Genomic DNA, 27,106 nt, shown 5'->3' on the forward strand with positions numbered 1-27,106 from the left:
GTCGATCATTTGTGAACTTGATGTGGTACCGAATTGCGTTCGCCGGACACAATTTGTCCACTAACAGTAAATTTATTTTTCACAATGAGTCTAAATAATACCAAACTGCCGGAGGAACATCCAGACGATTGGGGAGACATAAGTGATGCCGAGTTACTCAATTTACAGTCAGAGCACCTCGGTGAGTTAAATGTAATTGAATAAAATGTTACTGTGTTACTACCATAATGTGCAGGCATGTATGCTACGAAAGGGGGGTACATGTAGGGTACTGCGTACATAAACACAGGAGGCCTATATCCACTGAGCTAGACACAATATAATGAATATGTAAGTAATAAGAAACTATTGTAACATAACAGGACAGGAGTGCCAGTTATTAAAGTGCAGCCACGGGTAGGAGGGGGCAGAGGGTAGAGATCAGGGTGTGAGTGTTTGTAAATCAAATCAAATCAAATTTATTTGTATAGCCCTTTTTACACGCAAGCATGTCACAGAGGGCTTCACATATGCCCATAGAACTGCCCCTCAACCAACCTAAACCCTCAAGGAAGACAAGGAAAAACTCCCAAAAAACTCTCAACAGGAGAAAAATGGAAGAAACCTTGGGAGGAGCAATTCAGAGAGGGATCCCCTCCTCCAGAGACGGTTGGTGAGAGAGAGGAGCAGAACACAGGCTAAACATAGTCATACAGTGTCGGTGGGTTTTTAAAACACCAAAATCCATTGTTCAACTTTATAGATGTAGGACAGGACCGGGAGACTCGCGACCAGGTCCAGCGTTGGCTGACCGACGACCAGGCAGGTACTGACAACTCAAACCCCCCACACCACAAGGGATGTGTGTGGGGGGGGACAGAGAGAGGAGAGCAGGGATTAGAGGATGACAGAGGTCATCCTCTAGTAGGTGACAGAACATGGAGAGTGTGTATCTGTGTAGGGGCTCAGGGGGCTCAGCAAGGGGGGTGAGGGGGTGAGTGACTGAGTTCAGGTAGCCAGGTTCAGATGGGTGACAGCCTGTGGGAAGAAGTTTTTGTGTGTGGTGTAGGCTTGGTGGCTCCCATGGCGGCTCCCAGAGGGCAGAGGGGAAAACAGGCAATGGAGTGAATGTCTTTTATGACTGTTTCGTGTTTACCTTTTATAGTTGGATGCTAAGTACAGACCTTGTATGCAAAGTATGTTTTGTTCATGGTCTACTTATCAGAAGTCTACAGTATAATGTGTCTTTCATTCTGTTGTCCTTATCGATTGATAAGTGGTTCAAGTGTACATTACTAAAATGTGTTTTTGACTACCTTTAGTTCCATCTGTTCGATGTAGTGTCACGAGTGAGGCAGAGGCAGAGACCCATTTCAACCAGAAACATAAAAAGATCCCCAAACTGAAGTAAGTCAACCCGTCTGCATGCATAATCCGACTGTTTGATATCCATAGGGATGACAGTTTGCGATTCCATACATTTTGTTGGTGCTTGGTCCTCTTGATTGTATGTCTTTGTGTCTCTGTCAGAGCTGGCTTCTTTTTGAAGGTTAAAGCAAGATGGAGTCAAGATGTATCTATCCCCAATGTTAGACCAATGGATAGATTCAACAAATCTCACTTCTCTGTGACCCAGTTGTGTGCCCATTCGTGGTGTGAGATACATATGATTTATGGCCTCTTGAAGCCTCAGGTGAGACGGAAAGAGATGCAGAGAAAAGAAGTGACAACTGGGGCTAGCATTCATCTATCTAGGGGTAAGCATATGGAAATGGAAAACACATCATTTTTTATGTTGGAAAATAAATAAATGTAGATTTTCAGAATGTATTGACAATATATGATTTAAAAAGCACTGGCTTTAAAAAACAATGTTTTTATTGAAAATGTATGTGGGTTCTCCTTAATGAATGTTGCCATAGACATGACTGTTTAGTTATAGGTGTAGGAGTTCACATGATAACCCTGTACCCTACTGTGATTAGAACGGGAGGCACACCCTAATGTTCTGAAAGTGCCGGTCATCACCAGAGAAGACAAAGAGGCTGTACTTTACCTCAGCATGCTGCAGAAAATAAAAGCAATTCATGCAGGTATGGTTCTAATTAAGACTCTAACGTTGACATAATAATGGAATGAAAAAAATGTTTTGAAGTGTCGTTTTTTTGTGTTTCCCAGGACAGCATGTGAGAGAGTTCCCAGTCTTTGGAGTGTTGGAAGGGATGTTTCTTTCGGGCATTGTTGATGACCTGCGGCGTAGTGACTCCGGTGAGCTGGCATTAAGTGACCTGAAGACACGCAAGCACAACTCTTTCCCCTGCCCCTCACAGGCCAGGGGTCATTTCTTACAGGTAGTTTATATGTCACAGAATAAGCTCATACTGAGTTGTTTTAGTCAAATATCACAGTTATAAATATCTTAATTAAGTTATAGTTAATAATTTAGTTATTTGTAATTTTTTCATAGCCCCTCTCTTGTTCTTTATTTTAGGTTGGGCTGTACAAGCTTCTGTTTGACTCCATGGTTAGTGGTCAGTTAGATAGGGGCCGCATAATCCTGTACCTCCAGGCTCGATGGCTAAAGCTCCAACAGGCCCTGGGTGACAGAGTCCAGGAGCAGGCCAAGACCATGGGCTACTCTGCAGCCACATTGGAGGAGCTCCTGGATGTACTTCTGGCTGTCCTAGCCTCCAGCAACATACAAGAAGTCAACAAGCTACATGTTGAATATCATCACCAGAGCACTGGAAGCCACATTGGGACCAGCAAGGTAGAGTTTCAGGAAACCCAACTCAAAACTGAGCTCAGGGGGTACTTGGCCTACTGGAGAGGGGAGAGGGAGCCACAAGGGGTGGACATTGAGGATGCCTGGAAGTGTACAATATGCCCTCATGAGGAGATTTGTGATTGGAGGAAGGGTCAGACTACAGACTACAGCAACAAAAGAGCCAAGTTAGATAGTGCAAATAGCTCTCTCTCTGGTACGTAAATCCCTGCTAGTAATGCCATTTATAGTCCCAAACTGGAGGGTTCTAGATTGGATCCTGTGTTAGATAATTTTACTTTAAGGTGGATACTGATGTGTTGGATGGTCCCAAGTTGGGGTTTTCCCGGGACGGAAGTACTACATTGGAGAACTCTGTTGAGTACCCAATAAACACAAAAGGAAATCAAACCTTTCTCCTATTAAGTATCAGTAATACAACTCTGATGGTTCAAAAGCATATATGTGATCAAAACAAGTTGTAAAATGAGCATTCCTGTTGTAGGCTTGGACCACCCTGGCCACCTTTTCATGTTCTAAACATTTGAGTGGCAGGGGGGAGTTTAGTACTTCTCTCTTTGTAGTTAATTTTTCAGTTAACGTGTCAGTGTTTTTACAAACCATGGGTTTACCTCTTGTATTAGTTGTCCTGTATGCTTGTGTGCTAATAAATATGGGATTAGATAATGTTAACCGTTGATCTTTCTCTTCTTTTATGTTTTGTCTAAAAGTAACAAAACATGCATTCATTTTGTACTCTTACCATTTTTGCTGTGTCAGGTAGAACCCCTAGATGGGGCTAGACATCTAAACATAGCTGATTTTCCTAGATGTCTCCTCATTCCCTCCAGGCAGAATTCTCCCTAGACTGCAGGCTTGATTCTATTATCCTGTAGGTTTGAATATTCACCATATTGTCTACCAATCCTTGCTCTCTTGCTCTAGTTTCTGAATTCTCTTTATTTTGGCAAACCAGTGAGCAGAGTTGGATGTAGTATGTTTATCTGAATTATTCCATAGCTCATTGAATCAGAGTTTGAAGCTAACAGTTGACAGGGGTATTATGTTTAGTAAGGGAGACTTTGTTGTTGTAAGGACATGACCATCTGGTTTGTGTCCTCATTATCACCTACAACACACTGTAAGCGTTCTGAAAGCACACATCTGGCCACTGGAACAGCCAAAGCAGAGACTTACTCCATTGTGCCCTCAAATGGTTTACAGTAGAGTGTAAAGTGCGTTTTAGAAAACATCACTGTTAGTAACAACTTGAAGTGTTTTACAGTTTTGTTTGAGTGAATTGTGCCATGATCTGACTGAGCAAGGCCAGAATGGCTTCTTATTTTAGTGTACTTTTAACTGCAGTGTAACAACATTATACTACTCACCTTGTGCTATACATACTGAGGAACCTCATGACTCAGTATTTAGACCTAAACCTTGGTACAGAGTTTACACTGAGCCCCTATGAGACACATTAAAATAAAGTGTGCATTCAGTTAAGAGCTGTAAAAGGTGTTGCTCTACTATTTTTATATATTTATATTCTAACTATTTTGGTCAAAGGGGGTATTGAATGTTTCACAAGTGGTGTGGTTGCATCTCCTGTGACTTATTAAGGTCACTGGGAAATTTGAGTTGTAATTATTTTTTTTTACCAAGGTAATCATTGTTGAAATAATCAGAAAAGGCGAGCTTATTCTTCAGATGGACCCCACCTCACATGTGCAGATCAATAGTTATGTAAAGATCTTCCAACTAAATTGAGTGAGCATTTTAAAGCGTGTGGCAAGTAATATAGATTTTTTTATTTAGAAAAGGAACAATGCACATGCACACATCCCACTATACAAAGACACACACCTTTTACACAAATGATCAGCCATCTGAATGAATTTGATGCCATCTCAGCTACCCCCCCCCCCCCCCCCCCCGACACACACACATATATAAGTTGATTTGCAATGCATTCAACTGTAAGGCAGACTGACCAATCAGAGTCTGCTATCAGCTGGACTATAACCTGGTATGGGTATGATGTCTGCAGAGAGTGTTTGTTCCTGCTGTAAATAGGATGATTCAACTCCCCCTATGTACCCATACCCTCCTCCATCTGCTCTCCCAGACACTAATGAAGTTACTCCAGCCCTGAAACGACACTCATTCAGGCCCTTAAAAGCCCTGTGTTGCTGTTCCTGCCGAGTAAAGTGCTTCCTCGCCAGTTCATCCTTAACCTCCCTCGTTTCACAAACACCTGCAGAGACCCTTTTGACTAATGTGGTCTAACAGATCCTGGTAGTCTCTGTGTTCTTCTAGTCTCTATATGTCTCTGCTGTCTCTTAATGTCTCTTTCTTTCTACCTGCTCCTCTCTCTGTCTCTTGGCCTTTCACCATCTCTAAGTGCTTTTCAGCTCCCTTTCTCCACTTGCTTTAGCAGGTTTTTCATTTCAGTCTCTTGCTGGCCTTTCCAATGAATTTGGATGAAGGAATTTGAGAAACTCAGCAGTTAAAAATACAATAGGAATTGCTCTCGGATGACTCAAAGAATGTTTGCTTTTAGGCGTATTTTTTATTTCTTAGCCGGTCTGCTGACTGAATACAGAAAGTTAGTTATTCAAGTAACAAGATATTCGTTTTGTAAGGCACAATACTTTATTTCTCTTTACTCATTTTTCACTAACACAACACTTGAAGAATCATGAGCTACTTACACTCCACCTCAAAAATTGATATCCATCAACTCTGAGTCTCAAAGCTTTTATAAACTTCACTCTTCCTTTCATGTCCCTGTTGCCCTAATTACATTTTACAAGGCAAAGCCCTTAACTGGAACCTAAGGGGTAATATGGTACAACTAACAATGCAAGCACTGTATCATTTCAAGGAAGTGGGAATATAACCATACCAGACTGATGAAAAAACGTATACCCAACTTGATATTTCTCATGCAAGCAAATAAGATATCACGCTCTGCAAGGTATTGCTTTCCGCTCAAGTCATGGAATCATAGTTTTACTTCAGCGTAGTGTTAAATAGAATTTGTAAGATGTTGCGTAAAACATTATACCGCTGACTAAATGCCCAGACATAAATCCATACTTGTCTCTTAGTTGGCTCACTTGCTGTGGGTGCAACCTGAAGACTACAGTTATATGAATGTTCTTCTGATTGTTGTTGTGATTCTTATGAGGCGGTTAGCCTCACTTGTAGTACATCGATTTTCCTTTAAATTCCCAGACGGCTCAAAACAAAGCAGATATTTTGCTACGTTGGTAGAAACCTTTTAAGCTCATCTTTACAGGCATGTGGTTAAGGGGTAGGTGGGGTTACATCATACTTTTTAAAAATCTAAAAGTTTGCCAAATGGAAGATTTTTTGGGTGAGCTTACTGCTTTAAGCTGTCAGTCCTACTCCCATGGAGAACATCCCCTGTGTGTCTATTAATCTTGCTAATGAGGATGCACTTATCACATTTTACTGGAAATACAGATAGGACTTCTGGACCAATGCCCATAACTAATCGAGGCTTTTACAGTGCTACATTGGCATTATAATAAGCTTAGGTCTCTCTGGTGCACAACTATTACTGAAAGAAATGGGCTTTGAATTACCTGGGAAAAAAACCCCTAAAGGTAAAAACGACTTAATGAAAAATCTTGACATCAATAGAAATATATTTTAGCTAATTAGATTTATGTGGACCCTCATGTACATCCATCAGGTGGTTGTGAATCCATAACACACACCTTCTCCCTACCCCCCCCCCCCCCCAAAAAAAAGGAGTGAGAGCTTGTTGTAAAAACTAAATGAGACCTTTTCATTGTTTACATAGCAAGCATGTCTAGGGCCGTCTGGCCCATGTTGTTTTGTTGCACTTAGTCTTTTTCCATGCCTGAGTACCACAAAGGTTGCAACCTCAGATCAGCTCTGTTATTCAGTAAGAGGCAGTGGTCACACTGCATGGTCACACGGCATGCAGGCCTGGTGGCTGACGAGGGGTTCTGACGTAGGGATGGACATTCTACGGAAGCTGAGCCTGGTGTTGCTGGTCGGTCTGAAGAGGAGGGGCTGAACAAAAACATAAAAAACAGGATGCAAGGAGAGTGCACGTGTGTGTTGTGTATATTTATGTGTGTGTGGTGTATATATATGTGTTTGTGGTGTATATACATTTACATTTAGTCATTTAGCAGACGCTCTTATCCAGAGCGACTTACAGTAAGTACAGGGACATTCTCCCCGAGGCAAGTAGGGTGAAGTGCCTTGCCCAAGGACACAACGTCATTTGGTTGGCATATATGTGTGTGTGGTGTATATTTATGTGTATGTGGTGTATATCTATGTGTGTGTGATGTATATTTATGTGTGTGTTTGACAAAGAAAAGTAGATAAAGAGAGCACAATTGTACATGCTTGAAAAACCATAGATTGTTGTCTTTGTAATGTGTGAAAGTGTAAGTTTGGTTATTTTGTGTGTGTGCCTTTGAGGGTTATGGGGTGATAAAGCATGTTTATATACAGCATGTGCGATATGTAACGGACTGAAAAGAAGACTATGGAAGTGTGCATATTTTTGTGATTCAATTTATTGGATCACAGTGGGTAGACATGCGTATTCTGTCATGCATGACAAGCAGGATTTGCGGCTGACTGGCTAGTTGATGTCCATATGGGGGCTAATAGAAGGGCTGTTGTCAATAGTAAAGCGTCTGGAATATTTGTCTGCCAGTAATCTGCCATCTGACACACATCAACAACACCATGACCCTCTGGAAGCATGGCTGTACAGCACGGATCATTTGGTTTCATTAGCAGCTCCATGTGTTTCTGAGCTAGGAAATAAACAGTAAATCGAAAGATATTGCTTTGAAATTAACTGCATTACTTGTGCCTCTTTCAATTAGCACAATTCCTATTTCCATAATTGATGGTACATATAATCATTGATGGTACATAAATGGATGTTGTGAAAAGAGTGTGTTGTGCTTTATTATTCAAACCATTTGTGTCACTTAAGTGTCATACCCCCAAACACATAATTATAGCTCTGCATTTTAGTACAATTTGAGAAACTGGAGGCTAAATGTTGTTGCTGTTTTTGAAAAGCCTAGTTTTCCAGCCCACTCTCTGTCTTAGACATTAGAGCACCAAGTTGTGGTAAAAGCCCAGGCGTGACACTGGGTGATGAATCGAGAGCTCTTCTATGAGAAAGCAGTCCCTTTGAGCCCTTTCCTTTTATTAGTCGTTTTTCTCATTTGTCATAAAATCTTTATGCCACTTGTCCTTCTGTCTTTTTTGTGCCTTTTCTATTAAATCCCCCCCCCCCCCCCCCCCCCCCTTTGTTTGATTCAGGTAATCTATTGTAGCTTGTCCCCTACCTCGTACAAAATCACTGGGCTCAGATGAACAATCATGTTCATTTTCATCTCGAATTTTACTTTCCACAATTGCAACATTAAAACCATTATAAAACACAAGGCCATACACCACATATTTTACTCTCGGTATCTTATCACAGTACCGCTTGTTTTCATAAGAAGTGAAACACTGTCAAGACTATCTCTGGACTCCAGAATTACATTATGTCAGACATGCAGACAACCAAAAGAAAAGCATGCAATCTTTTACTGGCTGACAAATTGTTTTGGATATATTCATTTATGTTGGCATTTGACATAGCTTGTGTTGAGTGATGTCTATGGTAGGGATTATTTTGAATTCTAGACCATTTTCATTAAACATGGTGAAAAAAAATTGACACTTGTAGCATGTCTGCACAGTGTCATTTTTCATAGCCTTGACTGGCTTTACTGGATGTAAACAGGACAAGAGACGGGAACATTTTTGGGTCTGATATTATTAACAATGACTCCTAGCCACATTTGTATCTCAAGTGTTTCTGTCCCGCTCTTTAACTCTTGTCTATCGTTTTTTATATATTCCATATACAGTATACATATATTCCATATTATACCTTTGCTTTTTCTTCTTTCTCATTTTCACATTCCTACATCTCCTGAAAAGATGTTCTCTCCCACTGTGGTCTCTCAATGTTGTATCACGTCCTGTTCTGGCACAGGTCCCTTCTGCTCTGAGACAGGAACAAAGGCGAGTACCTCATCTTCATGTAATTTCTCAAAAAATATGTTGGCTGGTACACACACCACACCAATTAATCTCAATGTTCTCTCCTAAAACCACAACCCTTTTGTTCCCTTTGAAACTCTCTATGTACCCGTGCATCAGATTTAAGCTGTTTATGTAAAGAGTGTGTGCTACAGGTGAGATTACCAGCTGTTTGTCAGCCTGTGGTGCCCATGCCAACCTCACACCTACCAGCAAAGTTTATCCCTGACACCAAGGAGAAGCAGTAGATGTCTGCCGACATTTACACATGTATACAAACATGTGTGGGGGAGGAGCATGGCATGGAAGGGGGGATGGGGGCGCAGATGGTGGAGGCAGGAGTGCTGCTCTGGCATACCTGATCGTTGAGGGTTAGGGAGGTTCATGGTTAGGAAGAGGGGGTACCTTTGACTGACACACATATGCTGGGACAAGAGACAGGGGACATGTGGTGGGTAAGGGGGAGATTGGTCACCTGTGGTGGTAGGATGGATTAGGGGGCAGTATCAGTGCTAGGAGTATGGCGCAACGATGCATACAGTCCAGTTTCTCTTGAATCTCTTGTATGGACCTGTCTTTATATAGCCCTTCCTCCCTTGGTCAGGTGATAAGGGGTCTCCATGTGTGTGTTTGTATGTATGGAGTGGGGGTGGTAGGGCTCCAGCATAAAGGTCAGTCAAGGGTTGAGATTAGGTTTCCAGTTGGAAGCCATGAGCTCTTTCCAAGAAGGGTTGCTGAAGAGTTCTTTTTTTACTGTGCTGTATGAATTAGGTCAAACTAAAATGCCATTAGAACTATCTGATCATGTGTGAATACAGGAACTTCTGGTGGAGTCGCCCTTACTGCAGCAGTAAAAACAAACTCAAATTCCTGGATTTATGTATGTGTATTAATATTGTTCACCATAGTGAATAGTTACAACAATCTGGTGCCATATAATACAAACAGAACATCAGTATTTATTGAAGGACAGGAGCACTGTATATGTGAAGTGAACCCATCAGTAAACGTCCCTGGAACTGATGTTTACAGAGGCACATTGCCTAATAAGGGTCAGCTTGAGCCACCAACAAATCATGCACGCCAGTGGTCAAAGCCAACATTTAGGTTTTAGATCAACAGACAGGGAAATAACCAACTTGACCAATGGCAAAGTCCCCCAAACAAATGCAATTATGAATTGAATTACCTTTGTTTTCAGTTATGTAGATCCTGAATGCATACATCGGTGTTTATCAGATACAGATTAGAGTGCCGGTACATTGAGGACATCTAAGACAGTCTGTTACTTTATTCAGCCACTGCGTATTCCTGGACGTCAGAGCATGCATAAAGGTCAATCACACTAGACTGTGTAAAAAAGGTATGAGACTGTTTAGGACAGCTATTATTGCCTGTTTTGATTTTTCCACTAGGGGTAATGTGGAGCTTTTGAATGCCACCATGCAAACATACTTTCTTCATATTTTATGACAGAATAATATGCTTGTGTTGGAATTAACCTAGAAATGCAATGTGTGCTTGGTGAATAGGCTAGAGACACAAAGAAGGAGTGAATGAGCAACGTTTTATGACAATTTCATACCATACATCTCTGAGAAGACTTGTTACTCCCATTGCATAGTGATATAATACAATAGTAGCAAAATACATAATCAGTAGTGCGTGACCTTCACAACAAAGGGTGTTTTATCCCTCAGAAGATTTTTCTCATAGGAGTGAAGAAATGGAATGAAGAAACTAAAGTTAGCCCAATCATTCTCTTTCATTGTACTGCACTGTATGTGAATGTTATCCATTGAATGTGCGTCAGCCTATTCTTTTGGAAGTAGAAGGCTCTCTTGATGACCATTCATCCCTTCAGTGCAACAGCTTCCTTCCTGTCATTCACTCATGTTGCCTTACGTTTTATTTTGAGAAGCTGGATGAAAACTCATGACGATTTGTCATCATTGTGGGACTGGGTGAGGCTTGGTGGAGATAGCAACACGGAGACAGTGACGGAGGTTGAGGGAGGAAAGAGGGAGTGTTTGTTTATGTTAAAAAGATGGTGGAAAACAGAGGGCACATTCATATAACCTAAGGTCTTAAAGCTGCAAATTACACCACAACTGTTTTCATATGTAGCCTGCATTTGGCATCTTTGGATGAACTTGCGGAATGTTAAAACATTGTGGTTGAAAACACATTTGTCTTCTGCTTTCACAACTTCCAATTCATCTTCTTTAATACTGAATGTTTTTGTCAGACTTTATGCCCTTCAAGAGCTGCTGCTGTTTAGAATACAAAAGCAGTGATAAGAGTAATACATGTATTTCATATGGTTCTGTTTTATACCTGAAAAGATTCCAGTAAACTACTGAAGAGGATTCAAGGGTGTTTTGTGTTTGGGTGGATTGCACAGTCTTAGAATGCCCTGCCTATGAGGTCAGACACCAGTGCACCAGTCAAGGGAGTCAAGGGTGCTGCAAATATCTGTCATATGTGAAATGTATGTATTGTTCAACAGATTGTCACATAAAACGTATTTACTGTTACCAGGGACTACTGTAGGTATTGTTGTTCAGGATGCTCTTCTCTTTCCCGGTCTTTGTATGCTCAAAAATCTTTGCTGAAATTGTATGTAGCTGGGTCTGTTGTAAAGTAGCAGGGTGTATGAACAGTACCAGCTCGTTTTAATGAGCCCCCTTTATGCGCTGACAGGAGGAACAGCTTGACTTCCAATCAGAGGACTGGATTCCAAGCTTTCTATGAAGGAACTTTACTGTGAAAATGCTCTGTGTTTGATTAGAGGGCAGAAAAAAAGAGTTAAAAAACAGCGTCATCTAGACTGTGACCAAAAAACTGTGTAGGGATGGAGAGAAGGAGGTTGGGGTCTTCCTGTTCATGTGTGTATGTATGTGACTCCTGGAATTTCAAACTTTCCTGCTAATACACTGTTTCACACAGACGCTATACACAATTACTCACTCCCCTGCAACGACCTACGATGATACCCAGTGCACAACATGGCTCTATAAATCTCTGTTGAAGAAGGAAAGTGGAAGGCTCTGTAATTGACTGTCAGCCTTTGACGTGTGTGTGCTAGCATGTGAGCTTGCCAAGAATCAGAGACCATTGTGGGAATGGGGACCACAGTGAACAGCTCTTGAACCTTCTGTCTCCTGGACAACCCTTCTCATTCCCTTGTAGCATCAGAACTCCAGAATGTTCATTATCAGATGGGATCTCCCTTATTAACATAAAAAAAACAAAGTGTTTGCCAGCCAAGATACTTTGACGGCATTGTTTCATTGTCTAAAATGCTCATTTTCTTCTATGCGGCACTTTGAAGGAAATATCTGTTAGGTTTCTTTAGAAAACGGATAAATGAGCGGATAACCATAACAGTGTCCTGCAGTTTCCTTACACCCAGGTTCGTTTGTCATTCTCAATCATAACCCGGCAGCAACTTTGCTTCCTAAACAGCATGATTGCCACTAACCTCCGGTATAGATCAGACTATGTTGTAAATTCACATCGGCCGGGAGGTCCCGTTCTGATAACCCTGCATCCATCTGCACAGCACCCCAGCAGGTTCGGTACACACATCAATGTAAACAGAACATTGTGCCCTCAATGGCTACTCACTTAGCATCATAGCTCAAAGAGAGTGGCCAACCGAAAGAGAAAGACAAACAATGCGTGTGCTTGTGAGTTTCTGCGTAATTGGACAGGGTCCAGTCTAAACAGGCTCGCTTTCTTGTGTAGGCCCTGTTTTTTTTTTATATATAGCGGAAAGAGATTTAACTAACGTCACGAGCTATCTGCTGACAACGGTCTCCGTTGATGCGGGGTAAGGCTGTCTTTGATCTTTGAATGACAGTGTTGTAGGCTAAATGTCACAACAGCAAAGGCTGCAGGTAACTCCACGTCACCATATTTTCACTATATTGCGCTTTCTTCATATTAGCTTACTTGTTAGGCTTGTTACAGCAATGCATAAATCTTTGCATTAAGACATGCTGATTTAAAAACTTTTAAACGTATGCATAAACAAATCCATCCAAACTCTAGCCCTAAAGACCGACACCGACAGAGACACATGTAGGGGGTGCACTAAAAATATTGGGGTGGCACACCAAAATCAAAGGGATTTTCAGGAATTCTATTATGCTGTTGTAGTACAGGCTTGTTGAAAACAATGTCAATACAGTTAAGAAATTGTGATACACTTTGGTTTCTTATTTTACAATTAATATCTGATGTGCATAGACTAATACTAATACAACATTTTGAGTAATACAAATGTGACTTGGGAGGGGGGGCCAGCGATTGTACCAGGGTGGCCATGGCCCCCCTGGCCCCCCCATGGCAGTGCCATTGTCCAGGTGCTCCAACATGGCGCCCACTTCTCCCTGAGAATGCAGGGGCAGCTTGCAGCCTTCAGATGAAAAGTTGTTGACAAACGTAGACTATTATGCTTGAGCCCATGCCAATTTAGCTCAGATTGCTATGGTAACCAGGATTGGGTACGACTACATACATCTCTGGTTTATCACTAGGTGAATTTCACCAGCCAGTAAAGACATTCTGGTAGTCACAACAAAACTGTCAAGAAGTCACCATGAAAAATATACTTTAGTATTCTGACTAAAGGCATTATGTTGTAGGGTTGTATTGGGGGCTGTTTATTATGAATCACTTCCTCACTATGTAAATGACAAACACTTTATATATATATATATTGTGTCATTTCTGCCTTTATCATTTATTCCTGACAGGGATTGTTTGGAGAGGACAAGAAATGTGGGGAGAGAGAGAAGGGGAATGACATGTGGTAAAGGGCCAGGGCCAGATTTGAATCGAAGCAGCCGGCAGGTGCACGCATTAGTCCGGTGAGCCACTGGGGCGCCCCAATGAGAAACACATTTATCCACAAGCAATACTGACACTTTGACAGTTGTCTTACATAAAGTTATTTTATAGTTTACAGTTTATGAAAATGTAATGCCCTGTCATTGTAACCAGTTCATCTTATTGAACTGATATCACAGTTCACTTTAAAGGAATGCAGTATAATCTGGAGATCCCAAGAGTGGGATTAAGTGTGGGAATATGAAGGAAGGCCTCTGTTTTGGGAGACTCGCTAAATCGTCAGCCAAGATCCCTTAATCTCTATCTAATTTACTTCATAGGGACACTGTTAATCTCTATTCAGAACATCCAGGAGCAGAGCGGGGGTTTGGCATCTTGAGCATCTGCACTACCCCCCCCCCCCCTCCTTTCTATATTACATCCCTCAAACCCATTATTCATGATGTCCTTCCTACCCTCTATTGTTAACCTTTCATTCTCTCTCTTACAATCAACCTTTCTTTTCAACCATCACCCCCTTATTTATCTCTCTCCTTCTGACCCTTCTCTCCTTTGATGTCACATCCCAACCCTCCCAGGACCAAGTGATATTGTGCCCTCAGATTAGATCACTCTCCTGAGTGGGTTAAGGATTTTGGGCCAGGTTGTCAGTCCTTTTCTTGCATAATGGCAAACATTTGTATAAGGATACTTCGGATAACTAGGAAATGCATGAGGAACCAAGATTGTGGCTAAGATGATGTCCCTTTAAGTGAATTTGTTCAAACTCAAACGTTTAGATAAAGTACCACAACAGTAGAGTGTATTGCATTCTGCCACTTCCCCTTTTCAGCCTCATCTATGTCATTGAATAAAGAACTACAGTGAGTGTATTCTGATTGGCTGACAGACAGCTCAGTCTCTATATAGAAAGTCATAACCGAATAGCAATTGTAAATCAATAGCACTGCACTTTTTTAGCTGAAGTCATCGTCACTCAGGTCATTGCTATCGAGCTACTGTAGCTACAGTAGGCAAAGACGAATCTTGGTGCTACATGTTCAGGAAGGGACATAGAGGGGAAGTACAGTGAAATTAGTTAAAACTAATGGTGGTTTGTTTGTTTTGAATATCATTGGAGTTTGATGTTACACCCATCACACACACACACGCCGTAACCTATATACCTATATATAAAAGTATAAAGAGGAAATAAATAAGCCAGTGCGGATGTGGTTGCATGTACTGACGCATGACACCAAACTGACAGCCAGCGTCACCACAGTCAGTTTCAGACAGGCATAAACTGCTGTGGCCTCTCACTGTTGACCTAGATTGATGTATCATTGTTTGTGTCCCGACAGACAGACACTGTGAGAAGAGGACATTGTTCATGATGCATGTAGGCTTGATTACAAAATACATTATTGATATCATAAAAACAACAGTGTCAAAGTATCTAGACTTTTTGGGGCATATTTTATTTCTTTGAGGACAGTATTGAAGACTCAAGTGTGTTTTCCAGAAACAAAAGTCACTCAGCCTTGACTAGGATGGCGTCATAGACAGCATGGGTCAACTGCGGGTGACGCATGAGGTGTCACAAGAGGAAAGATGTTGGGAATAAGCAAAATGTAAAACTGTAAATTTAATTGGTCTCGAGAGGATTCCCCAAGCCTAAGACAAGTAGTACAGCGTGTTAGCTGTCTCACTGCCTCAGTGGTGTGATGGGGGGAATAGATATGTGTTGACATGAGTGGAGATGACCTCACTCTGAAAGCAGAGTTTCCATTGGAGAGTTATCTTAGTTTGAGGTATTGTTTTGGAACATAGATCTATAGAGACAGAATTGTCTTAACCCTGTAAATATAAATCTTTAGAAAAGCCTAAACAATTCTGCCCCAGAATCAATCTTTTGAAATTAAATTGATACTGCCCCAGATTTTCCTTGAGTTTGTTGAGTTAGTAGCATTTGGTTTGTTTTGAAGCTCTGGGCTGTGGTTCAGTGGATGTGCTTCTCACCACAATTGCATGCACAGAACTGCAAACACACTTGCACATAAATGCCAGATCTGAGTCAAGTAGAGAAATCATGAAAGTGTTTGAAAGCAATTGGGGTCAATTTGATTTGAAGTGCCCAAATTGCATTAAACAGTTTTTACACCTGTAAACACGGACGTAAATGTGGTATCTGCAAACACAATCAAGCACACACACTTACACACATGCGCACGCACACTGTTAACCCTGTTGGGAGCAGTGCCAAGACGTTGGTGGGTGGTTGAGGATAAGGGTGCGGCCGGGCTGAAGGAGGAGCGGGGTTGGCTACATGCGGGCAGCATTACGTTAGCATTAGACAGATCCCAGATGCGGGGGGGCGGGGGGGGGGGGGGGGGGCTGTGCTGGAAACCAACTGACAATCATGGCAGCCCTCTTCCACAGCTGGTTTCCATTTCCATCAGGGAGGCAATGAGATTTAGAGTGAGGGAGAGAGAGAGACACTCTGTTAATCCTGGGCCCACAAATTGGTTCTGTACATATATGCGATATGAAGCCTCCCTGACTTTTCCCTCTCCTCTCCTGCTGCTTTCACTTTTACATCCTCTTTATTTATTTATTTACTTTATTTATTTATTTATCTAATCTTGGATACCAATTATTCAGATTTGAGACATCTACTGGGAAAATTATCTGTGACTCTGGTATTTTAGTTTTCAATTTCAACTAACTGCTGGTCTATCAACACTGCAGCTATGAGATTTAGTCTTATAATACATAGCCATCCATGTTCCATAATTTAACTATCCCACTGCAGTCAGAGTTTTAAGCCACAGTTGTTTTATTTTATTTACTCAGCACTCCTGGGAAATGATTCCAGATTTAGCTCAATCCTGGTACACTGTTTAATAATGGATGAGGTATGTGTGTGTGTGTCTCTCTCTCTCTCTCTATGTGGGTGACAGGTGGGATGTTCTGTATATTCTAAGTATTATTTCTTAGGTTGATTGTATGACAAACTATGGCTGATGTGTGTTTTTTTAAGGTGAGCTCTAGTTTTATGAATTCATGATCTGCTGCATCTGCTGAAACATACAGCTTGCTGTTTTTCTTTTGTCAGGAAATGTTTCTTGTATAAAGAACATCCCGTTCTGCAATCTCTGTAACCAAGCACCCCATGGTGAACAAATAAATTATTTGTTCGTTTTATGGAAAAAGACCACCAACACTAAAACCTTTCTGTGGGAGCAAAGTACATGATGTACTGCTGATCCTCTATCTGCAGTGCATTCAAAACACTCAGTATGCAGGTTTAATCCAACCCGCTTCAATCAGTGACCAAAGAGAAAGAACCCCCAGAGTAGTGAGATGGGAGTGAGGGATCTAGACTAGGGACTAAATTCTTTTGAAAGATGCCTTGAAACTATGATGAGTTTAACCATTTATGTTAAACACTGTTTAACGTATTGTTTTGAAAGTGTAAAGGCACTGTAAATACTTTTTGCAACAAGGCATGTCCCTACAGTACTTTTCCCTTAAGAATTTATTAAGATATTTATGTTGGCACTGGCCAAAATCTCTCAAGGACCTCATGGGCTTCTGTGAAGGCCAAAGTTACATAGATTTTTTTCTTTCTTTGGTTGACTGATGACTTCACCCTTGCACTTAATAATATACCGGAATATACTAAATAAATCACTTTTGATTCCCTATTACATTTAGAAAATAAAACATTGAGAAACATTACTTGTACCCCAAGGGACTATAGAATAAACAGAATCAAGGTTTCTTTGCAAGCATAGATTAATAAACTGTTAAACTATGCTTATCAAGAATATGTGAAGGTACACGTCCATCACTTAGTTGGTAGATAATAAACAGTAGGACATAGTCTGTTCACATCATGTTAATAATACTCACAGAACAATAGCCACAATCCTGTCAGTGGATCTCCACTGAAGGTCTACACGCATGGAAAAGCACACACACACACACGCACACACACACTATTTCGGATTGAAGTCATGTACTGATGTTATTATCTAACACAAACAACACTTTGAGCACCCTAGAGAAACATCAGGGGACTTGGTGGGACGAGGTGGAGGAGTTCTATAAACGTCAATGACTACAGTTCTCAAGGGAGTCGCAGAAATTGTTGCGCACTGTTACCACACACAAACACACAGCTTTCTTTTCAAATAGTCGATGCTGAATATGTCCATTCTCCTACCCAGCTCTCAAACACACTAATAAAGTATCCTGTTGTGTGAATGACATCAGAGATGTCAAGGATTGATTGATCCAGCCATCTGATCTGTCTTTTTTATTCAAATCAAATCAAATGTATTTGTATAGCCCTTTTTACACGCAAGCATGTCACAGAGGGCTTCACATACGCCCATAGAACTGCCCCTCAACCTAAACCTTCAAGGGTTTAGGTTGGTTGTCACAAAACTGACAATACTTTTGGCCACAGCTGTACATTCAGACAATATCATAGATATAGGTCTGCCCTATTTGCAATGTTACTGTGATGGCAGAACTGCATGTCCAATTTTATGCCCCACAGCAATTTACTTGTGATCATATATTTAAAGGGCATCAATCAGAGACTGCCTTCAGGGCAATTTAGGACACTTATGAATGCAATGACAGCACGAAGTATTGCTCCTATGCCCATTCGGTTGACTTCAGACACTTAGCAATACATTGCCTCAAATACTGTATTGGTAAGTTTTTAGTAGTTGTATCTCATCTGCATGTAAGTACTACAGTCAGGATAACTACCTGCTGCGTCTTTTCACTGGTTTTTAAAATAGGCTTATATTGGAGTTTTTTGGAATCGGCGTTGTACAATTAGGCGTCTTTATATTTGACTGCTAGTCTGAACTGTATATGGCTAAAGAAGGGAGGGACAAGCTAGCTATCGCATTTCACAAAGAAACAAAAATACATTCTTGATGTAAGACGATAAGGGAGGAGGCGACATCGCTGGTATAACGTATTGACTCTTTTAGGTGTTGGGGTATGGGAGGCGCCCGTGTGCCTTGCGCTTTGGAATACAAATAGAAGAACGCAATCTGACGTCCCTCCAGCCCACAACAGTTTGGATTCAGCACGGAGAGCTGCACAGGATCAATTACTAATTGACGTTGACAAATATTGTTTGTAAAATTAAAGGCGTGCAACTAGCCTTCTTGTATCTGGATTCTGGTCGACTTGTAGAGAAGATGTTCCTCTCGCTGTCTCACATTGTTTAATCAACGAGGTAACTCTAGTGAGGGCATTCTTTTTCTATCCGTTTTTTTTAATATGACAAGGACGTTTGGCTTAATTTTTTAAAATCAATAATGTGTCCGTAAGTCATATGGGGGTTATCTCGGATCAGTAGAAGCTCGATGTAGCCTTTTGTCACCAAAACTTGAAAAAGGGGTGCGCATTCCCGTTCCCTACAGAAATCAAGCTTATGGTTACGCGCAAGCTGTTTTGAGTGGACTGTAGCCGAAGATGTTTCTCAGTTGCTTTTGTATGGAGACTTTCTTTTAGACGTTCTTTTTTAAGGAATTGCGTAAGGTATTTGAGGATAAAATATTTGTAGGTCCACTTTCACAGTTTCTTGTCCTTCAAGGCGTGCAAATGCTGGAATGGCTCGTGGCTCTTTGCATCGTGGTCCTGGTTGCCACTATTTGGCCAGGCTTGAAATACTTTGGTACCGAGAGCCAACCTGATGCACTACTCCAAGGGCTCGGAATTTCACGGCGGCAAACAAAGGACAAGGTGTCGGAGAGACTTGTCTCCGATCGTGTGAACGACGGTGCCCAATGTGTCACTGCCGGGGCAGGTGAGAAAGTCCCCACAGTCGCGCTCATTTGCAAGCCCTCTGCGCTCGCCAACTATCTCCTCAAACATTGCAGGACTTTCAGCAATTTCACGCCATGCACAGGATGGACTTGGCAAGCAAATGCATTTCTCCAGAGCATTTATGGCGCGTGCTGGCCTTATGCAAGCCCAGTCCACTTCGTGCGGGACCACTTGCAGCTCAGCGACGATGGACTCGTCGCGTTGGACTGGGCAGTGTCCGTGGCCGGTGCCTCGTACCACAAACGAAGGAGAACCTCCACCAATTCCACGAGTCCTATTCTGCTCATCATCCCCAATTCATTTGGAAAAATCACTCTAAATGTTTTAAAGGTAACTAATTGAAAACACGTTTTACTCGGAGCACGTTATGACAAACATCAACAGCTTTTTTTATTGCCTCTCCACCACTAGGCTTTTTCACTTTCTCAAAACCTCTTAGTTTTGATAAACTTCTGCAAAATGTGGGGTACAAACAGGTGTTTGTAGACTTGGGTTTATGCATTTAGTTGCTACTTGGAAGTAAAGAAAATGCAATAAAAGTTTTTTAGTGATGATATGCTAACTAGACATGTAGATTCAACAACCTATATGACTTAACACGAATTGCTAAAATAATGACAGGTAAGGTACAGTAACAGTAGGCTACCTAACATTTATTTTCAGACATGACTTATGTTCAGATCTGACTTCTAGTATGCAAGGAGAAATGAGACCAAGGGAGATGGCTGGATATTCTGTCAGATGTGTCTTGTTGTGGTTTCTCGGTCACATCCAAGTGTGTATGCATGCGTGACGATCGTTTGTTTGCTGTTCTTCTGTGTGCTTGGTGCTGTGAGGTGGTTCAACAATTAAGAGTCTGTTACTGTGAATTTATACTCACCAGCTGTGCCAGTGTGAGTCGTTTTGTCCTTTGTGTATGTGAAGGAGAGACGGTGAGAGAGCAAAACGACTCCATTCATGTCTTTTCAAAGTGAGGAAGCAGTCAGTAGGCACCCCCTCTTCATGATCCTTGCCTGCTCCTCCTCTTCATGATCCTTGCCTGCTCCTCCTCCTCCTCTTCATGATCCTTGCCTGCTCCTCCTCCTCCTCCTCTTCATGATCCTTGCCTGCTCCTCCTCCTCCTCCTCTTCATGATCCTTGCCTGCTCCTCCTCCTCCTCTTCATGATCCTTGCCTGCTCCTCCTCCTCCTCCTCTTCATGATCCTTGCCTGCTCCTCCTCCTCCTCCTCTTCATGATCCTTGCCTGCTCCTCCTCCTCTTCATGATCCTTGCCTGCTCCTCCTCCTCATTCTCTTCATGATCCTTGCCTGCTCCTCCTCCTCCTCCTCTTCATGATCCTTGCCTGCTCCTCCTCCTCCTCCTCTTCATGATCCTTGCCTGCTCCTCCTCCTCCTCCTCTTCATGATCCTTGCCTGCTCCTCCTCCTCCTTCTCTTCATGATCCTTGCCTGCTCCTCCTCCTCCTCCTCTTCATGATCCTTGCCTGCTCCTCCTCCTCCTCCTCTTCATGATCCTTGCCTGCTCCTCCTCCTCCTCCTCTTCATGATCCTTGCCTGCTCCTCCTCCTCTTCATGATCGTTGCCTGCTCCTCCTCTTCCTTCTCTTGATGATCCTTGCCTGCTCCTCCTCTTCCTTCTCTTCATGATCCTTGCCTGCTCCTCCTCCTCCTCCTCTTCATGATCGTTGCCTGCTCCTCCTCCTCCTCCTCTTCATGATCCTTGCCTGCTCCTCCTCCTCCTTCTCTTCATGATCCTTGCCTGTTCCTCCTCCTCCTCTTCATGATCCTTGCCTGCTCCTCCTCCTCCTCTTCATGATCCTTGCCTGCTCCTCCTCTTCCTCCTCTTCATGATCCTTGCCTGCTCCTCCTCCTCCTCTTCATGATCCTTGCCTGCTCCTCCTCCTCTTCATGATCCTTGCCTGCTCCTCCTCCTCCTCTTCATGATCCTTGCCTGCTCCTCCTCCTCCTCCTCTTCATGATCCTTGCCTGCTCCTCCTCTTCCTCCTCTTCATGATCCTTGCCTGCTCCTCCTCTTCATGATCCTTGCCTGCTCCTCCTCCTCCTCCTCTTCATGATCCTTGCCTGCTCCTCCTCTTCCTCCTCTTCATGATCCTTGCCTGCTCCTCCTCCTCTTCATGATCCTTGCCTGCTCCTCCTCCTCCTCCTCTTCATGATCCTTGCCTGCTCCTCCTCCTCCTCCTCTCCTCTTCATGATCCTTGCCTGCTCCTCCTCCTCTTCATGATCCTTGCCTGCTCCTCCTCCTCCTCTTCATGATCCTTGCCTGCTCCTCCTTCTCTTGCTCCTAGTCAGTATCTCAGAAATTATGGATGTGCACACAGTGCAAAAAAATTCAAGCATACCAGAAGGTATTTTTCTAGAAGCTTTGCTCTATCAAGCATAAAAACAGATTTTCCTGGTTCAAAAGGCAGACTTTGCAACACTTGAAATGTTGCCTCATCACATGTTGTGAATGGAGATATTTACTCTACCTTATATTTAGACTTCATTCATTTGACACATTGGTTTGTAATGTTAAAAAACTTTAGAACCCTTGTCTTTATGGAACTTTTGGAGTCAATCACTGCTTCACTGATATGAACCAACGTTACTGCTCTAGATGTAGCAGTGTTTTTCCACTATTGCATCATAATTACCATACATGTCAAACATTTAGCCATTATATACACATACACAACCATTATGGATAACATGATATCTAAGAAAAATGTGTGCAGTAAAATGAAATGGAACATATCCATGTCAGACTTGCAGTGCAGCCTTATCCAGTCATTCATTAACATAATGCATTACCAAGTAAACTAGTGTGATGATCCGCTTTAGGTGGGAATGTGACCGAGCTTTTACCCGAACATTAAAAACACAGGTCAGAAAAAATGTCACCAAGCCTAATGGATTGCACTTACAGGTGACCGACCTCCAGTATATTCTGCTGTAAATTCTATTATACCCACACACACACACACACACACACACACATTAAACTAGTGCACGGTACTATGTATAGCCCTGGTAGGTAATATCACAGTCTACGACATTGTAATATGTCATTAGAACATAGTGTATGAAGGACAGTAACGGACATAAAAGTGTCTACTACTTGAATAGTAGTTTTGTGCTGAGGTCCGGTCTTATCTGTCACTGTGTGATGCATGTGGTGCTGTGTTTTTTTAACCCCTGTGTAATTTACATGGTTTGGCATTTTTCTTGGTAGCTAGTGGTAAGTCTCTGACCTAACTGGTCTGACCTGACTTGGACCTAAGGCTGCATTTCAAAAAGAAATTACCTTTCACTTGTATCCCTCTTTTATGTATCTCTAAAAACTGGACTGAACCAGACAACTGTTTTTTTAATTTTTTTATTATTAAAACAGATTAATACAAAGACTATTGAGGGCAGATGCAAGGACACAGGAAACATTTTGAAATGAGATGCAGTCCAAAACCATGTAGTCTCTTTAGGGTAATCCACAGTGATCTCCTACCTGAGTGTGAACTTTACAGTATGATGATGTCCAGATACCAGCATTACAACTATTAAACAGTGCAAGTCTTTTTTGGAAAAACCCCTGACAGTAGGAAAGGTTTTGTATAGGACTAGGTATTCTTAACAAATTACTTCACTTGTGTCTTCACCTGGGCTACAGTATGTGTAGCATAATACATATTTACCATTGTCAGTTATAATATGCTGTTCAAATAAAGAAGTGACCTTTGTTGCCAAAAATATAAACTGCTAAAACCCCAAGATAACACTCTAGCTCGGATTTATCCTTGTCAGATACCAGTGATAAGAAATATCCAGGAGGGTAGTTTATTACCACTAAATAGTATTCCACACCAATGGGGCCCTTCTTGTGTGATGACGAACAGCGACAATACAAAGTAATATAAATGTGATGAGGCATGTACTTGTTACATTTCTATGATGTATCGATGTCTGTTCAGGCTCAGATTTCTGGCTATGGTCACAGTCTTTGTGTATGGTGGCTGGGGAAGATTTGTTGGGGTCTGTCGTGCGTGTGTGTGCGGAATGTGACAGTGTGTGTGTCAACGTTTTTTCTTTTCCGCATCTCTCCTCCCAGTGAAAGGAATTCCTCATAGCCTCGACACAACCTCAGGGAAAACTACCGAGTGTTCTAATCAGCTTCTTCCAATATTCAGTACCCAAATACCCCCCCGCCCCTGTAGAGCTGCATGTTTATAAACACAAACAATTATTATTACACAAAAATTGAGAAAACAAATGATCCAATAAATATATGAATATAAAACTATCAAAGCACCTTATACAGCATTTCCCAGGCCTTCCTTAAGACTTCCAGGACATTATTTTCACATAGCACTGGTTCTCTAGTCTGCTTCTGTCAGTCCAACTGCTGATTTCTCATCTTTGTACATTGTTAATGCTGTGAAACACCGTCCTCCCTGGGCTTTAACAGCAGACTGTGCCTTTCAGAAGAGCTTTGGCAGAACAAGGCACTGTTTACCTCAGTTCCAACAAATAGTGATAAGTTATGAAGTGTAATCAGACTCAGCAGGGCACTTTTGATGCCCTTGGAAAGATTTGGGATTAGTGACAAAATGTACTGTGTACAGTATATATTGGCAGGCCATGTCCATGCCCTACTGTGCCAACTCAGATGGGTACCACTTGCTCTCACAAATGCACCTGACTGGCAAACAGATTTCCTTCAAAAAAATGTCTGGTGGAACAGGTCATAGAGAAGCCTAATTGTTTGTTGTTATGCATGATATGCTACTGGACCTTACCTGATTATTTTGCTTTTGTGTTCCATCCTGCTCCATGTAGTTGTGTGAGGCAGCTCTTTCCCATGGTTACCTCCCTGTAGTCTTCAACCGCCGAAGCCACAACAGCACTCCGCTCACCACCCTCAAGCTGCAGCAATTTGGTGACCCCGCTGACCTCCGTGAGGCGGTGCGTTACATCCGCCACCGCCAGCCAGCCGGGCGTCTGTATGCTGTGAGCGAGAGCACTGGGTCTGGCCTGATGCTGTCCTATTTGGGAGAGTGTGGTTCATCGAGCTACGTGACGGCTGCTGCCTGCCTCTCTCCTGTGTTCCGGTGCCAGGCCTGGTTTGAGAACGGGCCGTGGTGGCCACTGCAGTGGGTGGTCGTGCTGTACCAGAAGATGTGTCTCAGCAGGTGAGGGAAATTGAAGAAACATTGTGACAGAACAAATAGAGCAAGCTGGGGTTAAAATAAGCCAATCTAAAGTGTAATTGGAAAAATAACGACATAAAGAAATGACATGTCTACCGCTGTCACATTTTCAGAGTACAAACCGATTAAAATACAATCATGTATCCATGGCTACCGGTGGTCTGTACACAGTAATATTATTGATCATTGGGTCCATCGTGACCCGAGACAGGTTTTTCAAATCAATACTAACAAAGAATATGAGAGCCATGTAACTCTTGAGTAACTGATTTTTGTTCTTCTTATGATTCCTCTGATTACATACCTAGGTACCGGACAATACTGGGCGAGACCATACACACAGATAAACTATTCTCCAGCTGTTCTCTACGTGTTCTTGAAGAGGTTCTCTTCTGCCAGTCTAGTCCTAAAGTTGCACCAGCATCTGCAGTATCATCCTCCATACCTACAGGTGGCAGCACCAGTAACACTAACACAGTGTGGGAGGTATACTGGGAGCACAACGAACCTTTAAGGGATGTAGACGAAGTAGCCATCCCAGTTCTGAGTATCTGTGCCCAGGATGATCCCATCAGGGGAGACCCTCAGTCCACTTTACCCGTGGAACTTTTCGAGAGCAACCCTCACTTCTTCCTGCTCCTGACTGGCCAAGGGGGCCACTGCGGCTTCTCCACCCAGCAAGCAAGTGGAGCCTGTGGGCCGGGTGGTGGGATTTGGACCCCTGGGACCAGCTGGAGCCACCGGGCTCTCCTAGAGTTTTTCCGAGCGACCACAGACTTCTTCGCAGCAGAGGAGCGGGCCAAACAGCAAGCGGCAAGGAGGAGGGGCCTGGGGGGCGTGGGAGCTGGGAGGGCCTTCCGTCATCGCAGCGTCAGCACCTGTAAACGACTACCTGCCTGCTCACATAACATCCATGCCATCTATAACTGGCAGAGGTCCTACACACGGTGAGCACCGCCTGGGGGTGACCACTGGACGACAAACTGATAATAACAAACAATAAAAGAACAAGAATGTTGTGATTATAGACTTTGTACGTGTAGTGCTTTTAAAGTGATTTGTATTGTGAAGGGATACTCAATTCAAAAGTGTAACTATTCACCAAGGCAGTGGCTAGGCTATTTTTTATGGGTAATGGCTACAGTACAGACATGGGTGAAAAGGACACCTGGCAACAGCCAGGTTGATGAAAGGGACTTTGTGTAAACCTGTCTCCTAGAATACCTAGCTCTTCAATGGTATAGCCATGTTTCTGGATACCTTGGCAGTAGACGCAAGTGATGCTCAGGGATCCAGAACATTCTACTGCACTGTCTTTTATTGTAGAAAGCATGCTCAGAGACTGAGACCAACACAAAGCCTTCACTTCCTACAAACCAGTCACTTTCATCTACAATACACATGACCAAATGCTGAGCAGAACTGAATTTCTGGAACATAAAGTATAGGAGCTGGAATCTGGATTCTTATTTGAGAAGCATGTTTAATTTGAATCTTAATATCCCAATTTCCTAACATCAAGCCTATATGGTTGAAAACCTTGAATAATTCAAAACATCAAGTCTCGTTGAAAAGTAAATGTAGTATTGCAGTGGTACAGTGTTAATACTTAATGAACATCCCTAATGAGAAATTCAGCATGTCTACAATGTGATGTTGGAATATTGTACCACGAGTGTGCAATCATCATCATCATGAGACAATGTGTGTAAAAATGTACAATGTCCCACTAAACTGGCTTCAACTTTCCCAATCTTGTAATTGAAACTGTAGCAGGGATTGGGAAAAGGGTGTTTCACTAGGCAGAATTTTGAAAAGGTTATTTTATAGTATTTTCTTGACATACGTATGCTCCTTAAATGTGTTAATGTATGTAATTGGTTAATGTATCAATGAATTAAAAAGGATAAATCATTAGTTGTTTACAAGGAATAACTTACCACTCTTGAAATGAACTATTTCTAATTAATTTAATATGAATTTTGTCTACCACAGTGATGCTACTCTGTAGTACAAGAGAGGGTGACTGTTTCCAAAGACCCTAAAATAGCTCTTTGCCCAGGGCAATGACACACTGCGTCTGTGTGTGATTGTATGTGTCTGTACGTGTGTCGCATGTGAGTTTTTGTATGTGTGTGTATGTGTGTGTATTGTGACGTAATGAGGCATCCACCACAAATCCCCACAGATTGTAATCCATTCAGACAACTCTGTACTGCAGTAAGAAACACTTCTTGTTTCTCCATTTTGAATACTTGTTTAGTCACGTTTCACTCCACAGAAACACAATTTTTAACTGCAACATACAGTAATAATTTGGGGACTGTCAAAGCTATGCTA

General features: G+C 42.2%; 2 protein-coding genes across 4 annotated transcripts; both read left to right on the forward strand.

Moving 5' to 3' along the window:
- Window positions 1-55: 55 nt before the first annotated feature.
- exo5 (exonuclease 5) lies at window positions 56-3,415 on the forward strand. The gene is made up of 6 exons (XM_067246727.1): window positions 56-181; window positions 1,302-1,386; window positions 1,510-1,736; window positions 1,965-2,072; window positions 2,158-2,330; window positions 2,471-3,415. Exons 1-6 carry the CDS (start codon window positions 85-87, stop codon window positions 2,966-2,968), a joined length of 1,188 nt encoding a protein of 395 aa, XP_067102828.1. The 5' UTR covers window positions 56-84; the 3' UTR covers window positions 2,969-3,415.
- A 15,401-nt stretch (window positions 3,416-18,816) lies between these two features.
- abhd15a (abhydrolase domain containing 15a) lies at window positions 18,817-26,683 on the forward strand. Of its 3 annotated transcripts, none has more exons than XM_067247040.1 (4): window positions 18,817-18,974; window positions 19,335-19,897; window positions 24,396-24,748; window positions 25,075-26,683. In XM_067247040.1, exons 2-4 carry the CDS (start codon window positions 19,343-19,345, stop codon window positions 25,715-25,717), a joined length of 1,551 nt encoding a protein of 516 aa, XP_067103141.1. In that variant the 5' UTR covers window positions 18,817-18,974; window positions 19,335-19,342; the 3' UTR covers window positions 25,718-26,683. The 3 variants fall into 3 exon arrangements, with proteins under 3 accessions (XP_067103141.1, XP_067103140.1, XP_067103142.1); XM_067247041.1 differs by lacking the exon at window positions 18,817-18,974 and having other exon boundaries at window positions 19,435-19,547; window positions 19,621-19,897; XM_067247039.1 differs by having other exon boundaries at window positions 18,817-19,897.
- Window positions 26,684-27,106: the final 423 nt, after the last annotated feature.

This window comes from Osmerus mordax, chromosome 11, assembly GCF_038355195.1.
Source record: "Osmerus mordax isolate fOsmMor3 chromosome 11, fOsmMor3.pri, whole genome shotgun sequence".
NCBI classification, from domain to species: Eukaryota; Metazoa; Chordata; class Actinopteri; order Osmeriformes; family Osmeridae; genus Osmerus; species Osmerus mordax.